This window comes from Calonectris borealis, chromosome 8, assembly GCF_964195595.1.
Source record: "Calonectris borealis chromosome 8, bCalBor7.hap1.2, whole genome shotgun sequence".
Classification (NCBI taxonomy): domain Eukaryota; kingdom Metazoa; phylum Chordata; class Aves; order Procellariiformes; family Procellariidae; genus Calonectris; species Calonectris borealis.
Genome location: NC_134319.1, coordinates 3176636 through 3196088, shown reverse-complemented (window position 1 = coordinate 3196088; position 19453 = coordinate 3176636). Strand labels below are relative to the sequence as shown.

The following is a 19453-nucleotide window of genomic DNA, read 5'->3' as shown; positions in this document are numbered from 1 at the left end:
AGCTGTAGAAATATAAAACATTAACTGGAAACTGCTAGGATACATTAAAAACGTGCACCTTGAGACTCCTGTATAAAAGGGAAAAAATGGTTATGACCACATAGTATAACTGCTGCTAGAAAACTGAACTGATTGTTCTCATGAGTTACATTTTTGTTTCAAATAACAACTCTGTATTTGTTATTGAACTCTGAAGTCCTTTATATCTTCGACATTGCTATACAGTGACATTTGTTCTATATTAAAATTTAAAAACATAATCTCAAAGGAATTTTTTGCAGTCTGTTTAGGTATCTGGACCTCCATGCAATTTAACCTGCAATTTCACCTTGTTCAAACATGATATGTAGTATATAAAACCATCGCACAGTTTCCCAATATTGGATTCCTCTTTCTTTGTACAAGCTAGTAAGAACTGACTAAAAAAAAGCAGCTGCAGATATTGATTACTATTGATTAGCATCATACAAAAACTGAAATCAATCAATAAACATGAAAAGGTGTAAGTAGAACTACTAATTTTTTTTAACTCTAACTATTAAGGGCACAATGCAAACTCTGTCAAAATCAATGAATAAATACACAGCGATTCATTTGGGCTGCGGATCAGAATCTAGCACCCCACAATTTTTCTTATTTATCTTCTATTCAGTTTTTTTTTTTCCTGCAGTTCACCTGTCTTTTTGGGACAGTAAAAAAATATTGCCATCATGAAGTTGGACCAATGCCAACTTTAAATTTCTGACAGAAGAAAACTGTGGAAGTCAAAACATGGTGAACATCTAAATTTAAAAACCCTTAGAAAAGATGAAATGTATTCGTACTGCATTCTTCCATGTGTTTTCTTTTTGTCAGTGGAGTTTTGTGATATGTTCAAAGCCATGTAAATAACTTCAGGGAGAAAAAAATAGACAGTTACAGAAGTGCTGCAGATGTGCATAAACAACATGCTGACTTGGGCTTCAACTGCAGTTGAATCACAATTAATTAAAGCATGGCTAATGGAGATCTTAAATTTCTGCAAAATATTCTTCTTGTCCGTTTTAGTCAAGATTGAAAGACATTAACAAAAAAAGAAAGCAGTGTATCATATTCTAAAATGTTCTCTCTGTGTTGGGTAGCTAAATTATCCCCGCTAAGGATTCTCACCTTCTGCTGAAGCCAGTGAAAGACCTGTACACACAGTGGGTAGCAAAAGAAATGCCTGAAAAAAGTCCTTTTCCTGAAAGAAACAGTTATATGCTCCCACTTGTATTGGTGAAGTAGCCTCATGCAATTGAACTAGCAAGACTTTTTCTGTGCATATGGAACAGGTTTGTACAAGACAAAGCATTGAACTGAAGTTCCTTGCTTTAATCATAGGAACAATTCCTCTCACAGTTTTTATTTTGCATTATGCATGAGTGTGTGGACTATTCAGTAATATCTTAAATTGTAATAGCAATAGAATGCATTATTTGGGCAGTGACCAGCACTGGCAGCAACAGGTAGTCCCTAACATTTCTTTATGTTTAACATTTTTAATACAAATATTTCCCACTATGTTAGCTATTACTTGACAACTTTTGTTATGCATTGAAGTGACATATGAAAATCAAAACAGAAAAATCATCTTTTAGTTTCCCAAGTTTACATACCTGTTTGTAATTTGACATGGATAAGTTAGAGAATATAGCACCACCTTACGCCCTCTGCAAGAATAACAGTTTAGTATTCCTAAAGCATTGTCAAACTTTTGCTTACTGTTGCTCACATCTTAACCTGCACATTGTTCCTTGAGATATTTTCCCTGCTTACTTGGATTATTTGGTGTCCCTGTTGTAACAACGTCCATCTGAATGCAAAACTGCAAAAAAGGTAGTCTTTAATCTGAAATGTAAGCTAGAAAAATGTAAGGTAAACAAACAGGACAAAGCTACTCTCCGTGGACTATCTGTGAGATGATGGTTTGAAGACCACTGCCATAGTGATAAAGGGGGACTAGAATGTGGTTGTTAAAGTAATTTTTGTACATGAAAATTGTCGTAGTATCTTTTTGAATAGTTATAGCACATTTGGACTGCTGTTTAAACTTCTGTTATGCTCTTCTGTGTCTCAAAGAACAGCCATGTTGCTTCATTAGCAGACCTTTTGACTTAGATCTTTTTGAAATGTCATTAATTTTTCAAACAGTTTTGTAAGGTATTAAGCTTAGAGACTAAATGAGCTAACAACCGGTTATCTCAGCTGTGTCAATTTTTAAGGAAAAATCTCAATTTACTGCATATGAACTTTAGACGAAGTTAGGAATCATGCAAGTATTGGAATAAACAGTTTACTGAGAATGGAATAGTACTAGAATGATTTAACAGACGAAACTACATATTCGAATTCTAGCACTGACTTAAGTTGAGTCTAATGTTAATATCAACTCCCATTATCCACTTGTTTGACGGGGAGAACCCTATCTTTGCTCAACCTTTAACCCTCATCATTAAGTCCCAGTAACTTTCTGTTCTCTTCTTTGCTAATTATTCTTTGTGATTGGACCTCTTTTGCTTATCCCGTCACTGGAAATCTAGTTTAATGGATAAAGATTGGTATAAAATTTTTAGGTAGCCTTGTTAATTAGGTCTATACCACTGTATAAAAGGTGGCCAGGGACTGATCTCTGACTCTATGGACCAAGGAGCATAGGTAGCCTGTGCTTCCACAAGACTTAGGCCTAGCACCCTCTCATGCAGATTGTGTCCACTTTAAATGGCACTTGGCTTGCTTTTTTCCCTAGAACCCATGGGGTAGTGTTGTGGGTTTAAGAAATTATATTTTCTAGTGCCATTCATAATCTTATGTCTCTGCATCCCAACGGAGAATACATGTTACAAGCTGTGGGGTAGGTCGTGGCATGGAGTGTGCAAGGTTGTAAAACCTGATGGGATGATGTTGACTGTAGGTGACAGAAAGCCAAATCGAGTGCAGTTACATCCATATTCCTTTTTTAAAGTGGTGCCTGAAATGAAAAATCCTTTGAACTGTGTACACATTTTCTTGAAAAGCGCTGGTTGTAGTCATCTGAAACAGAGCCATGGAATGAGCTAACAGCTAAAGAGTATGGATGATAGGATGTTGAATGCTTCACCTTGCTTCGTGCTGTCTTTTATTTTGCAGTGTAGATATAGCTGGTGGGATGAGATCATTGTTCCTCTAACAGCATGCTGTTTCCTCTGCATCTCTGATGGCAGAGAAGATATGTTTCCACAAAGGTCCTGGATCCAACATGTTATCTTAACTGGAAAAGATTATGGGAGATTATGGGAGGGGAGGAACTTGGATATTAGTTTCTATCAGGGATTGGATGTCCCACTTTCTTTCAGATAGCTTAATTGTTCTTTGTCTTTTTGATAGCCTGTGCTGTGAGGTGGTATGTTTACTTTTAACGTCTCTTAGAACTTCCTTAGCAAAGTCTTAATTTTCTTTAAAAATCCCAAACCTCCAAAGAACAGCAGAAAGCGAGTTGCAAATAGTATTTGTACTTAAAAGTACTCCATATTACTCCTGTATGCAAATATAATTAGCAGAATTTGACATCTAAAATTGGTAAGATGCATTATGCTACCAAAACTATTGGGGTTCTGAGGATGAAATAATTGTTGCCTTTAGATCAACATCTTGGATGGGACAGGGTAGTCTTACCATAATAATAAATAATTTGAGATTAAGGTAGTTTCCAGCTACGTAAAATTTGGAATTCTCAGTATTTATCCACATTGATGTTTTGAAGATGATATATTTTTATTCCTTTAGTGTGAAGATTCTTTTCATAGATGAGTTTGTACTATTTGGGTGAAACTGATAAAATAAGAGTGATTCAGAGGCAGAAAATGAAGGGAGCGATAGTATTAGATTCTGCAGTCTTTCTATGCCAACACAGGTGGTGGGTTTGCTCAAAGTACATCTCACTCTTTGTTTCGATTAATTTATAAAAAGTTCTTAAAGCAGAAAGGAGTATAACAGAGATGAATTTGGTAATGTTTGAATGAGAAATGCTTAGTATAGAGGAGTTGATCCTGTTCCCAGAGAAATCAGTGGCAAAACTGTGGCACAGGACTGAAGGCTTTTAAATCCATGAATCCCTGAGTAATTTATATTCTTAAGAAATGTAGAGTTCTGAATGGAGAAGTCTAAATTCAGGATCAGAGCTACATGTATTACCAAGTGTATTACTTGGCATTCTGGGTGTACGTACACTCGCCAGGTCCAGTTCTTGCCTGACACCTTTAGGTCATTGACTGTAAAGTACTGAGCGTGAATGTGTTGTAATGAGAACTGATTCTTTAAGAGGAGAAATGAAATGTAGCACTCTGATGAAGACTGACTTTAGATGAAGTTAGTAGTCAGCCTCCTTACTGGGAGTTGCATGCAGACCTCTTTTTTTACAAGTTCTCTTCTCAAGAACAGCTTACCTCTTACACTGAACACTAAGCACAGCTACAGCCACCTGGACAGAGCTCTTTGCTGAGATTACACTGGAAGATTCCTTCTGCTAGGCTCCACTCAGAAACATTATCTTCCATTGCTAGGAAAGTGACTAAAAATCATGGACTTAATCCAGACCAGGGAAGGAAAATCAAGAACGTCTTCCGTTCCTCAAGGCATACAATATGTCTATAAGGAATTTATTTTTATTTTGCTAAAGAAATATCATTCACATGATATCTGAAATTGAAAATTGGCACCTGCTGTTTAAAAAAAAAAAAAAAGTGAAGCATGTAGCTGTTTTAGCATCTCAGCAAAATCAGGGCTTCTGTAGGAACCGTATTATTCATAAATACAGCAGTTTTCAGTTTATGTCTTTCCAATAGCTTTGACAGAAGTCAAGAAGAACCACTTAATTTGACCAATACTTGTGTTTGTGATTTGTCTGAGCAAATATGTCCTCATTGCTCAGCTAATCAATTATGTTCTTTGCTCGATTAGCCTGATGGAACTAATGTAGCAAAATTCCAACCTTTAAGTGGTAGGTGACACAGTTCAGAGAATTTCATGAGTTCAGTTTGATTCTTCGTGGCAATTCAAATTTCATTTCAACTATTTGAGCATTGGGGTAATCTGTATGTTTTTCAAGCATTTTCACAAGTGAAGCATAACTGCTTTGCAAAAATTGACTACGAAAAGGACTATTTGAGAAAATTAATCTTAAAAAAAGGAGTAGAAGATGAGTGCTGTATCTTGCGGTGTATTTTATGCAGGATTTATTAAATCATCAAATTAATATATTTCAGATAAGGCGCTTTTATCATGATCAAGGCAACATCTAATATTTGCTTGGTTTCCAGGAATGGCAATGTGCACAATCCAAAGGATGCTTCTACTTAGAAGAAGATGGTGAAATCATTAGTCACAAGTACAAGTTGCACTTACCTCAAAGGTCTACAGTGTGTATTACCATCAAGCCTTTAAACGTCCATCAGGTAGAAGGTAAATGTGTTTGTATTTCTTTGGAGAATTTTCCTCTATAAAAAATATTTTCTCTTCTGCTGATACATCTCTGCCCTTCTCACTGGCAATAACTTGCGATATTGTGATATAGCAATACTTTTCCCTGTTGACAGAGTCCTATTAAAAATATAACTTAATTTGTCGCACCATATTTTCTGCTTAGTCATTTTGTGCTTACTGCTTGGGCAGTGAAAGTCAGCTAAGTCCATTATCTTTCTCCCTTTAGTCAGCCAACCTCTTAGATTATTTTTGGCCATAGATTTGTGAAGTTTCTTATTACAAAATTCAAATGTTAGCACTGTTTGCAGTATCTCTTTAAGGTGTTAATGTACTTAGTGGGAACCAACAATACAAAACTTAGTGAATATTGTATTCTCCACCTCAAATACTTTTGTAAATACTTAAAATAGGTTATGGCTTTTTATGGCAGTGCGGTATCTTGATGTTTTGATTATGAATCTTGTCTGAGGGATTTATAGCTTAGTTTGCCTATTTTAATTTTCATCTTAAAAGAGTGAAGCCCAGCATTAGAGCCACCTGAGATCAGTCAGCCTTTGTGCTCCTTTTTTCCAAATGCTATTGGCTTTGTTCTCTCCAGTGATTTACCAAGGAGCTTTATCTAGTTGCTATGTTGGAATTATTTTTTTCCCCAAGTAGATTATTTCCTCTTTAATCCTGTGAAACAGGAGCCATTAGATCCCAAAGATGTTTTAGAGTCATCTGGACTGGTTGTTGTGCTCCAGGTTGGTAATTGATTCCAATTGACATTGGTAATAAAAACTTCACTGCAAATAATTGATAGAAAGTAGTCATTTTCCAGTTACTACCTGGCTGAAATGTAGTCATTTTCCAGTTACTACCTGGCTGAAATGGGAAGCTGATCAACAGACTTCTAACGGTCTGATACTAACAGATTTGAGTAACAGAATGTCTCAGTGTTCTGCTCCTAACTTTTCTTTCTTCATGTGGCACCCTCTTAAACTGTGCTTTAGAATAGTTCTGCTGCAGGATTGTGCAGACATTCTGTGTAACCAAAAGAGTACTTTCTTGTCTTTTGTAAAAAAAAAAAAAAATTATACTTTTGCACAACATTATTGTCCTGTATATAGAAATAACTTTGTGCTTTGTTGTGAAGAGGAAGGCATAATACTAGTACGTAAGGAAAGGATTCATGTTAGCAGAGTAATTACCTTTTTTGAGAAATCAAAAATACGTTCAAATTTTTAAGAAAGTTGTGTGGTCTGTAGCCACTCTTTAGTATTCTTGACTCCTAACTGTAGAAAAACTTAAGCCCCTGCATGCATTGTTTTGCTGTGGTCTGATTAACTTGAAGACCACTAAATGGCTCATTGATCGATTGCCCTCAGGAACTGAGCAGCTACAAGAAACCAGAGAGGTTCAAATGGCATCCATTCAACATATGTAAGACCAGGCCTCCGTTCCAATCCAACCTAAGACAAACAAAGAACAACTAGTGATGCCATGTAGAGGGATCTTGCTATTTAAATCTTAAAAATAATTGAAACTTATGCTTCTGAGATTTACATCTTCTGGTATCCCTAGCTTTTGCACGTAATCCGAGTTTCCAGTCAAGGTGAGTTTAACAATATTTTACAGAACTTCAGAAGAGAATATGATAAAATTTTGCTAACGTCCTTAATTGCAAATATCTAGGAGCCTTAGTATAAAGAAAAGTAATAAATAGTAATGTTGTACTAATGGTAGAAAACAATGAAAATAGCTTCCTTAACTACCAAAGATTTTAATATAGAACTATTAATCGTAATAATTATCTGTAAGATAATCACAAGACTTGGAACAATTTATCTGATTGACCTAAATAGGAAGGAAATCCTCATAGCATATAATGGATTCTTTTTTTCCATCTTACATTAACAGGGATCAAAATTATAAGTACCATGGAAATACCTACTTTGCGGTTCAAAGAAAAACAATTTTGTGCCATTATTAAGCATTTGTGTTGGCAATGTTTTTCTTTTTAGGAAAATCTTGTCATTGGTTGTCAGTGGATACAGCTTTGTATATTCTGAAGGAAAACGAAACCCAAGAAAATCTACAGCTTGTGAGCTTCACTGAACAACAAAGCAAAGAGGTTAGGTATTTTTGTTGCATTCCTATTTTAATTGTTATGTCTTTAGTGTATGTGTTAATGCTGCATGGGTGAGTTCCCAGTGTTTGGAAGGAATTCAAACTGTACCTAATCAGACTAGAGGAGAGAAGAAGCACTTGTTCTGTGCATGTTCCCTTTCAAAATTGACAGAACTTACACAAGGTAAGATGTAATACTGTCTTGGTTATGCCCTTTGGATGGGCTGAATTGCAAGCCACTTGTATAGAAGTTTAATGAAATTCCTGTGAGGACCATATTATCATGTGGTGTGTTGGCAAGTATTGCTGAGTTGCTGGTTATCTGTATAGATACTCTGTGGAAACTCACTTGTATTCCTGCACATTCAAAAACAGAAGTTCAAAGGTAAAATTTGTTAAAATTTCTTTTAATTTTCTTTCTCCTTGCCATATATATGATTTTGAACTTCATAGTGCACCGAATATTCTTACCCTATGGAAGAAACAAGGGAGGAGAAATGGCAGCATTAAGTTACTTCCCCCTTCCGAGCCACAGGGAACTTGGCTTGCTTCTTAAACCCTGAGTCACTTGTGACGTTTTACATAGAAAGTTTTTGTTGCTAGTTTGAACAAAGCTGATAAATCAGGGAGAAAATTGAAAACTCAGTGGGTTTTGTCAGCCTGCTTCTGGCTGCTTTTGTTTTAAACTTTAACAATTAAAGAGTGTTACAAATCTGAAAAATGATAGGACTGTCATTAGACGTTTCCAGTAATGACTGGTCTCCCCTCATTTTTCTGTCCTGTACATTTTTCTAACTTTTATTATAACTAAGAGATTCACTAGGTTTTGTGTCTTTAAAATGGCATCACACAGCATCTCAGAAAACTGTAGACATGTTTTCTTTAAGGAAAGAACCTAGCATTACCAGTGTTCTCAAGTAATTAATGACTTTTGTATGAACATTACTAGTAACAAATAAAGGTATCATTTGAGAAGTAACTTACAAACTTGTCTCTCTTCCTTTAAGAGTAGATGTTTGGATGGAGAGGGGAGCTTGGATCAGGCATTTACTGGCTACTCCCATTCACAACAGGCTGTAGGTTGAAGAAGGTAAAAACACAAATTACCGGAGAAGCAAAACTGGTGTATAGAGGTGAAGATGGCGAACTGGCTCTGACCAAAGAGTTCCGGTGAGTCATATTCACAAATAGGCATGGTAACTATTGCAAAAGTCTGTGCTCCAAATAACATTTAGCTTTTTAAAAGCTGTATGTTACTAAAATACTGTTTGTACAGAATATTCTCAGACTGAATAGTTATTGACAATATTATTGTAAACAGTATTGTAAACTGAATTATTGAGACAGTAAAGGAAACAGAAGTATTTGGAAATAGTTCTGCCTTTTTAATCTTTTAGAGCCGCTTTATTGGATATATTTGAAACAATTGATTTGGATGGAAATGGCCTTCTGAGTTTGGAGGAATACAATTTCTTTGAACTGAGAACTAGTGGTGAGAAATGTGATGAGGAAGCATGGGCTGTATGTAAGGGTAAGTTCGTTGTTGTGCTTGGTATAACTAACTAGAGCTATCAATCTACTTGCAAGCTGTTGTTTATAGCATCCTACTATGTATATAATAAAGAAGAACTGAGTATTTTGTAGCCTATACCAAGAACACATGTAGATACCATTCTCTTCTCCCTTTGTTTTTCTTTTTTTCCTTTTCCAGTTTCCTGTCTTTTGTTTTGCTTCATTCTGGTTTGTGTGCCACTGGCCTTCTGCTGAGAAAATTCTTCCCATTGTTAATTGCAAAGTTTTGTAGGTGAAAGATTTTATAGCTGCCCAAAACTGCAGATTTTCTAATCATGAATCATATGGTGAATGAAGCTGTAACAGGTATTTGTTTAATCAATCTCTTTTCTGCAGATTAAGGTGATACTGCTTTCATATCTCACAAAGTGTTGAGAGGGACATTTAATTAGTGTGTATATGATGCTTTAAAAATGGCATCTAGATCTTACAATGTTTAGAAAATTAGATATTAGAAAATGCCTATTGCAACTATATATTTTCTTTGGATGTAAGCAGTTTCTCATTAAAAATCTGTCTTTTGAAGGTTCATATATGGTTTGTCAGTTTGTCCCTATTGTGCTATATGGCAGCCATGAGATTCTGAGACTTCCATGAGTGAGACGAGGAAGCTGACAGTTAACACTCTTGCAGTTGTATTTACATATCTCATCAATGTTACTGGACGTCTTGCCAGCTTGCAGGAGTAGTATTGGGCCACAAATGTCAATTCTGTGGCATTGCGTTAAGCTTGCAAAGGCCTTGAGAATGCACGTATTTACTTCATAACAGGGCTAGGAGAATACAACCACCAGTAACTGTAGGCTGCTCTAGTAATATAGTGCATGAAAGCATGGTTTCAAAGCAGTGGCCGTTCAGCTGCAGTGAGCGAACAAACTGGAAATTTAGAAGCCATTGTATGAAAATTAGAAGTTTCTATAAGAAATATAGTTTTTCTGCAACTCATGTCCAACATGCCAGTATGGCATATCATTACATATCGGCCCATGTCATGTTTGATATAATTCCTTTGTAGGCTATAACATTGCTTAATTTGTGCCAAAATACTTTAAATCTGGCAAGTCCTGCTAACTATTTCTCCCTAAAAAACTCTAAGATATTGGACTTTTTCTTCAATGATGGAAAGCTCATACAAAAATACTTTTCGATATATGAGTTTCTTGTCCCTTTCATGCCTGTACGTGCACTTTATGACGTTGTCAGTGTTATGCCTCTGTGCACTGGTCTCAACATGAGTAGGAGGGGTGTATGTGTGTGTGAAGTGTATAAGAGAGGAAAGAAGAGAATACGGTGAATGTTTTACCAGGTCATTAATCAGTTGAAGGGTTCAGACGAATATCATAAATCTTAACACCAAAGTTCAAGCCATTTATTATAGCATCTGTACCCTTAGATAGATTTATTAAATTGGTAATCCCTTTTTAATAATATATAGCAAAGATTTAGCATTGTTATGAAGATGAGAAAACCATTTTTAAAAATCTCTGACACAAGGACATTTCAATTATGTGTTTGCTGACATTAGAGTGGTCGATCTATGATATTCTATCAAGAGAGGGGTGTTAGGATTACTGGCATTTTATTGCTTTTTAGGAACTAAGTAAATCATTTCTATATCAAGGACCTCAAGCACTAATAGTGCTGGCCCCAGCAGACTTTCATTTCCCATTCCTAATATACCCCATTCTGCAAATCTCAACCACAACAAATACTGCTAGCAAAAAGAAAAAAAGAATCAATATGAACTCTTTCTGTTTTGAAATCGTGCCCTCTTTTGGGTTATACAAGGGGCCAGCTGTTTCTAGTCATTATCTAAAATCCACAGGGAAGCTCTGCAAAGAGCATGTATCTGCTCAAGGACATTCTTTCCCAAATAATATTGGAGAGCCTGCGGCTGCGAGATGGCTCCATCTTGTAAACCTTGTTAACAGAAGTGGGAGTTTGGCTTTGGAAGGATAAAGGGTGTTTGCAGAGAGAAGAGATGTTTAAGTGCTACCTTATATTTCTTCTTAAACAGAGAATTTTGATATGAAGAAGAATGAACTAACAAGACAAGGATTTATGGATTTGAATCTCATGGAAGCCAATGACCGTGAAGGGGATCCTAGTGACCTTTGGGTCACTTTATTGTCTCTGGGCTACAATAAAGCGTTAGAAATGACAGAGGTATGATAGCCATATAGCAAAAATAACTGCTTCACATACAACTGGCTGCACATGTTTAACTGCAGTACTGTTTCTGTCTGTCATAAATTGATTTCAGCAGTCAGTGATGCAGTCCAAACACTGTTAATACAGGGCTTACACTATGACTTTCAGTCATTATAGTATCCTGTTTCTTAGGATAACACTGACATTGCTGAAAGAGGAAATTTGCCTTTTGCTTTAGAGAAAGCCTGTATTTTCTAGGGTTGTAAAGGAAGGAATCTTGGATTATACTCGTTGAAAGAATTCACGCACCCTGCTGGCGGGAAATGATAAGAAGACAGTGATGTAAACTGTGACCAGTCAGCAAACCTACAAAATGCAGGACTTGCTCTGCTTAAAAAAGTGACTTTCCTGGCCCAAGCTGCAACAGACATGGATAAAGAGAAGAAAACTTTTTCCCCCACATGATTCAGAATTCATAGTTTTCAGACATGGCTATTTCTGTTACTGTTGCCTTTCACAACAGTGTCTGAAGGCGTTCAACAAAATTTTCATGAAAGGGCTTCTGGTGGCACACTGCTTACTTTGCAGGAACAGGGATTATTTCTCTGATGTTTCTGTGTTTCTTTTTTTTTTCTTCCAGAAACAGTAAGTGTTGATGCTAATAGTTCTCACTAAAGAAAGAGGATATCTTTATTGAATAGAAAAGAAATTATGAAAAATTAAAGAAAACATTAAATATGCAGACAATTTCATCATTTAACTTTCATTCCCAAGAAAAGCTGATTTTTTTTTTAATCATAGTTTGATTATATCATTTCTTTTAACTTTTGTTAAACTAAACCAGGTCAGTGTAGTCACCATATAAAAATATGTGTGTGAAACAAATATACACAGAACCAAAAATGCTCAGTATGGTAGAGAGACTTCAGTTGTCTCTCAGTGAAAATATTGAGATTGTGGTGAATGATTTCTTAATGAGTAGCACTTTCTCCTTTTCCTGCCAGTATGGTTAGCAGAGCAACTACAAAACTGTCTTTCTGCATTTCAGACGTAAGAGGGAGCTATCCTCTAAGAAAGAAGATTTTGGGGAGGTTTTTATCAAGTTAGAAATTTCGAAAAGTTATTTTGTGCCTTGTACTAGCTGTGGTTTCTGGCTATAGTCTTTGCTTTCCAAAGAACATCATAGCTCTACAAATGCTTTAGTTATTCATCTAAAAATGAATATCTACTTAACTTGTGTCTATAACTTAACCCTTTAATTCCTTGATTTCAGGTGATTTAAGAGATTGGTATTTCAGGAGCATTGAGCCTAGCAAATTAAAGACAGAACTGAGAAATCCTAGTGGATTCCAATAGCCATTTGAAAGAAACCAAGGTGCTATTACCGAGTCTAAGAAAATGCAAACTCCTGGTTGTTACATGTGCTAATCTTAGCCAAGATACTGTAAAAGCAGAGTGCTTAATGCAACGTTGCAGATATTTTAAATCTGTATGAAGAGGCACAAATAGCAAGAGTGTGACAGGTAAAGGAGAGAGGTTTATTTCAGACGCGGAAATAACATTATACTTCCTCTTAATTCCTGTATGTTTTTCTATCCAAGGAAGGGTTTGCTATGATGGAGCCAAATGCACCAAACTGCGTATTGAGTGTGCTGTGACTGCCATGAAAAATGTTCATTTGTCCTGAGCTTTCATTTGGTTTAAAAGATTGCCACAGCTCTCAGGTTTTGGCTATTTAATATTCAGTGGCATACTTGTATTACTTGTACATACATCAGAGCATATATGAAAATACATAGGAGCTGTGGATGAAAATCTGAGGGGAAAAACTACAGATAAAGTGATGATAAAACTAATTTTCTCCATTGCAGGCATGCCCGTTTGTCATTGACATCTATGCAGAAAAATGCAAACCCAGAATTAAAGCCATATATCTAGAGGCAGGGAGCTGGCAACTCAACAGGGCTATTTGCAAGTCTGTTGTTAATAAAGGAGAGGCCAAAGTAATGGATGGCTGTGAAAACATAATCATCTATACCTACAAAGCGGGCAGGAGAATCACTTCTGTTATTGAAAATAAGGTATGGCATGAGACTTCTGTAAGGTACTTTGTGTTAATGTCTGTTATTATTGCTGTTCTTCCCTCCTTGTGTCATTTTTGAGAATTACATTTTCTCATATTTCTGTATCTAGTTCATTTAAAAAAAAAAGTGCCTGTTGCAAAGCTGTTTTTGACATATGACTCAGACTTCAAAAGCGTCTAGATCAGTGTTCTTGGAAGGGATAGCTCATTATAATGAGGCAAGCAGTTTTAAGTATCATAGAATCTGAATATTTGTTTGTGTTCCCATTTCAATTTTTCAATATTTTGATAATTATTGGAGTCATAATATGTTCATAATACCAGAATACAAATACTAAGAACAGGAAATACAATTACAGAAAGAGCAAAGACTACAGCATTTACACTATTTAATGTTTTCAGTGTGTATAAGAAAGTAGAAGAGCAGTGATTTGCATTGGTTGTGTTTTAGAAGCATATTATGGATGCATATTAACTGGCTAGCAGGTCTACTTTATTACTATTCAAAGTTAATTGTAAATCCAAGCAAAAGTTGTTGGTAAGAAGCAGAGATTTTAAACCTTTTTGCATAGATCCTAATGAATGTGCTGTTCATTTATATCAGGAACTGTGAGTAAATAAATATAGTGCAGTCAGATGCTAAACTTAAGATGCTTTAACTCTTGAAAGATCACAGCAAGAAGTATATTTTTAAATGGACAAACATGCAAAAGGGCGTGGGTTGGTGGACTAATATTAGGACTGAATGCCAAGGCTCCTTGGAACTACGGGTTTAGATCTGCACTTCGCCCTTTAGGGTAGGTATACTGGAGTTATTTATATGTTTGGGGATATGTCAGAGAAGGAGATGAGGTCTGTACTGAGGTAACTGGATGCTGTCTGATTAAAATCACTGACCACTGCCATTTATACCATTTAGGTTTCATAAATACCTCTGTTCTGCGTTGAAGCAAATAGTTGCACTTCCCTGAAAATCTCATTAGAATTTGTAGACTGGAGGCTTTTTTGTATTGTGAATGTCTGGAAAGAAATAATAAAAAGGCAGTTTTATGCATCTGTCGTCTTCTAAGCTTCCTGCAGTGCAAGCAGTCTGATTATATCTTCAGTTATTGTACTGATGATTTCAATGGAAATAATTGTTTGTTATTTCTGTAATTAAATTAAGGAAATATGCTAATTCTGTTTTAGTCTTGCATATGTATTTAATCAGTGGGTAGAGAAAGGTGTCTGGCTTCTAACCCTCCCTAGTCAGGGTGTGAGCTGGGGAGATTAAAAGACCTTGCGTACAGGGCCTCAAATTTCTCAGGGAGTAAGCAGTACCAGGTCTATTTATATGCCAAAATAAATAGCTAATGAGGCATTTCCTATCATCCAAAGCACAAACTTACTATAATATACCCTCTGTGCTAGGTGAATTATCTGTGACCTTGTTCCTGTTGCCATAAGTATTTTCCTGTACAGATAATTCTTTTGTTTGCCTTTATCTCACTCATGCCATGTAGAAATGAGGACTTCACCAAAGTGATGCCAGAGCAGCTAGATCAAAGTAATATGCAGCTTAACACTAGATTGTGTTTACATTTCTGCAACGATACCATATTTCAAGAATTAGGGTATTTGCACTCTGCTGTCCACAAACCCTTTGTACTGTGAGCACCAGAGATAGCTCCTTTTTTTTTTTTTTTTTTTAGGTCAGTCCTTGCCCGTCTAATAGTAGCTTCTTTGCTGCATAAGACTGATCGTGTAAAGTAACTGTGTTTCTATTCTATTTCTCAATACAGAGAGATTGTTGGATAGCGTTGTCTAAGAATCAAACTTTTATTTCCCAGAGTCTCTGTCAAATTGAGAGTTATCTAGAGGCAACTGAATAGTGGGGTATAGTAGCATGTCCTTAGGTCCTGTGTCTGAGTATTGCCTGGGATAAACTGGTGGTTAAAGAATTTTCTGTTACCCAAGCTTTCAGTTTTATATATTGGATCCTTCTTGCGTAGCTTTAGCAAGAGCATCTGTTCTTTAAGTGATTATACTTATATTAGTTTTGTCAAATGTTTTTTAAAATCTCTATTAATGAAGTCTTCAGAAATGGCCTGTAGGGGATGTATGTTGCAAACACAAATTGGGCAAGCATCCAGTGACACTTCTCCAGATCACTATCCTCACCTCTAGTGATTTGCAATTCAAGGACTGCTTGAGACAGAAATATTTTCTTTGTACTTCAAATCTAGTATGAATTTGTCCAGTCACCTTTTGAAACTATGTAAACTGTTAGAATCTGTAACATTCTGTGGCAAATAGTTTGCTCACTAAATGGTGTTCCCAAGTTGCGACTTAGTAGCATCCTTACAGCATTTCTATCCTATAAAATAGCAAAGCCAGAGGAAGTAAGAGGAATGTGTAGTTGTTACATAAAGAGCAGCCACTTAACCATTAAGACTAATGGGTTCCTTCATGTTTTTTCACTTGCAGTCTGAAAACAAAGTGATTATTCATGTCAACAATGAGCAGAGTAAGAACTGCCTAAGTAATAGGGGACTTGCTGTTTTTGCTGTGGAAGTGGCACCAAAATCCATGATGGTAAGATTTTTATTGTTTAGCCAACTTAAAATCTAAGCAAAAAGAAAAAATCATGTGACATCTTTACAGTTTCCTTTTGCAGGTCTTTTATCATGATAATGAGCATGTGGATAGTGGCATCTTCATCACCAGTACAGATCAGATATAGTTCTTGATATTTCAAAGCTGAACATGTACTTGATGTAGCCATGTTTCCCTGTGCAGATTGCTACAAAAGTCCATAACTGTTCAGTTTTTCATACATGTGCCTGTTTATTGTCCATTCAATACATGTACCATTTACTAACATTTTTTAATATTCTTTCTCTAAGGCTCTATTTTCTTTTTTTTTTTTTTTACTTAGCAAATTTTAATCAGATATATCGATGTCTGTGAGAAACAGACCAAGCAGAGACAAAAATATATGTATTGCACTCCTTACACACGGTGTGATTTGCAGATGGCGAATTTTTTTTTTAAACTGGACTTACAGATCATGTTTAGCCAGAAGGCAATTTGATCTGCTGATCCCTATTCCAGAGCTGGGCAGGCTTTAGTGAAAATTCTAAATGAGGGTTCTATGGGGTAGAATGAGATTGAAAATCCATTACAAATGCCGATGATATTTTTCTTCATTCATTTATGCAGAAAATCCAGTTTTTATTACTCTAAAAGTATGGTGTCTTTCTTTAAAAGAAGAGGCATCCAAACTATTTTATATTTCACAGCTTTCCAGTGTGGATGCATTCAAACCCCTTGTAAACAGATACAGCCCCATGACACTGGCAGGGTTGGGGCCTATTCTAATATTGCTGCTGACACTTTCAATACCTATAGCCTGATCCTGTAAGGTGTTTTGGCTTCATTCAGTATAAATTGAAGGCTCAGTGTCCCTTACGGATTTTTTGCTGTCATGCAATTAAATTCAATAGTAAGTTTTGAATACCAGCTGTCATTATAGATGCTGAATGTTCGTCATTTAATATTAGTGATAAAAGTACTGAAACAGTTCATTTTGCTTACATAGCACTTCAGGTAACATACACACAGTTCTCCAATAAACATCTCTATTTCACCTCTGTTTTCTCTCTTGTGTACAGGTTTCTCAGCATGTGATGCCGCTGAACGAGCAGGAAGAATGGCTTTATAATTGTGTGCATTCCCTCTTACGTTAAACGTTCTAGTTAGAGATCTGTTCCTTGTTAGCATTCAGACTAAACAAGGAATTTTTTTTGGCAGCTTCTAGACAATTTCTAGTCTTGTCCTTCTCAAAAAGCTGGCATACATTTATGCTTTGCAGAGTTTGATTTGTTGAAGCCAATGAATCACATAAGTACTTACTTAAATATCACACTTCTGCTAATGGCTTTTAAGAAACATGTATAGTGATAGCTTAGGGATGGAATCACTGTAAGTATGTAAAATCCTTTGACAGAGTAGAGTATTCATCATATACTGTCTAACAAAATACATCGGCATGAAAACATGGAGACACAATAAAATTTAGTACCGTTTGGTAATATAGCTGACAGTTGTAATATAATTGTGTCTTATAAAGGCTAGTTTCCCTAAATATGCTCTTGTTTTCTATAACATGTTATGTAGTTTCATCACTTGCTGTTCCACTGAGAAGAAACTTGCTTTGTTAAATTGGTCTGATAGGTTCCTAATTAAACACTCTTGTGGTTTTGACATGAGAAGTATAAAGGGGTGGGGTTCGTGATTTTGTTTTGCCACCTGATAAAGGATTTGGTTCTTTCCCTTTTTTTTTCAATTTTATTTGCTTTTTTTGTCATGTGATGATAATACTCATCTTATATTTGTTCTGAATAATTACTGACTGTTTTTATACTCTTTTATATAAAATAAAATCTGCCTTTTCATATGCAATAAAGACATAACATTATTTGAGGAAAATGGAGGTTTTGTTTTAGGCTCTTGACTGTTAACAGCAATTATTTTGAGGTTAGCTGAAATAAGGAGACTAAAGTCCACCAAGTTTAAGCTGCAATAGCAATGAAAAACAACTTTGAGGTACTGAAAATATTCAGCCTATTATGTTTTTCTAGTTCCTCTAAATGTCTGTTAATGTGGGAAAAAATGATGACCCTGGTCACCGCATGCTTAAAAAGTGTCTGAGTTTAAAATAGATATTAAATGTATGTGACCTCATCTGCAAGGGCAGCAAGTAGTCTTGAAAAGCTATATTTATCTGCCAGCAACTCCTGCAGTCTGCTGTTACTCTGCTGTAATCGTATACACCGGGCAAGCAAATGTCAGTTACAAAATGAGAGCTCTGCTGGAGGCCGGCTGCGATTTACACACTTCAGTGCTCAGGCAGGTTTGCTGGTGATCTCCTAGTTTTCCATTTTTTTTCTTCGCAGGTACAGCAGATATCGTTTTCAGAATTGTCTAAAAGAAGTAGAAGTTGTAGTAAGAAGTCCGACAAAATTTGGTAATTTGTAGCAAACAACTGAGCTCTGTAAACGCTGCCTCAGGCAAGGTGTGGGTACATCAGGAGTTCCTAGATACATCTCTGAGAAGGAACGAGAAATAATGAGACGCTCTACGTGTACAGTAGACAGTACAAAGCGAGCACTCCGTTATTTGCATTTCTCTTGTTTATAAAATCAGTCTTGTAAGGTGTGGCAGGAATCCCTATGGTACTCTTTCTGCATTTTGGGAAACGAATGGTTAAAACTGAAAGAAGTACTTAGCTGAGAAATCATTGCAGGTGAGAAGACTTGGTTTTGCTGCAGGTAGGGTCTAGTTAAACATGAAACAGCACTACCGAGTGGAACCTTTTTTCTTTTCTGATCTTCTTGCTGCTAGGAAGAGTTTCATTACCTAACTTTTTAGGTGGGAACATGGGCTAGCTCTCCATGGTAGGTTCTACCTTTCCTACCCTGGAGGAGATGAGAATAGAGATCTCAGCGGTATCTGCAGAGTCCCTTCCAGTTTGCTCTAGGTCCATGTACCACCAAGGCAGGAAAACATTCTAGCTTCTCTTTTTAAGGCTGAACACAGGTGCTAGCCTCTTTTCTTCAGTGGGAGACATTTGGGAGAAAAAGTGTCTGTAACAGCTGTAATTTGAATTTCTGGAATGTTATCTTTCTTTTGAGAACTAGAGCTATAATAACAAAATGCAGCTTCATCGTGGCTTTGCTAACGCTGGCCTTCCCAGACCTTCCTTCTGGGGGCATTGGGGGGTGTCCTGCTTGTGTCGGGTGGTGACTCTGTCAGGGCCGGTGGTGACACCCTGCTGTGGCCGTGGGGACGCGGGGCCGGCCCGTGCCCGGTGCCGTGCAGACCGCGCCAGGACAGAGCGCCTCAGCCTTCCTCTCCCCACGCAGTGCTTGGCAGCGCCGTCCCCTGACAGCTCCCGGCGCGGAGATCCGCGGCTCGGCGGGAGGGCTGTCGTCGCCTCGCCTCCTCCTTACCGCCGGTACGAGGCTGGGAAGGGAGGGCGGGAAGGATCCCCCCTGGCTCCGGGGCTGGCGGCGCCTT

At 36.8% G+C, this 19453-nt stretch overlaps 1 protein-coding gene across 2 annotated transcripts in view; it reads left to right on the top strand.

The window, feature by feature from the left end:
- Positions 1 to 17996, top strand: part of EFCAB7 (EF-hand calcium binding domain 7) — a 30745-nt gene extending 12749 nt beyond the window's left edge. Inside the window, exons 8-15 of one of the 2 annotated variants that reach the window (XM_075155600.1) lie at positions 5316 to 5457; positions 7482 to 7591; positions 8600 to 8757; positions 8985 to 9118; positions 11177 to 11325; positions 13182 to 13391; positions 15860 to 15967; positions 17047 to 17996. In XM_075155600.1, the coding sequence (XP_075011701.1) occupies positions 5316 to 5457; positions 7482 to 7591; positions 8600 to 8757; positions 8985 to 9118; positions 11177 to 11325; positions 13182 to 13391; positions 15860 to 15967; positions 17047 to 17121 (1086 nt within the window). In that variant the 3' untranslated portion in view covers positions 17122 to 17996. Of the gene's footprint in view, positions 1 to 5315; positions 5458 to 7481; positions 7592 to 8599; positions 8758 to 8984; positions 9119 to 11176; positions 11326 to 11568; positions 12332 to 13181; positions 13392 to 15859; positions 15968 to 17046 lie in introns of those variants that run through there. The other variant, XM_075155601.1, reaches the window with a different exon arrangement.
- Positions 17997 to 19453: the final 1457 nt, after the last annotated feature.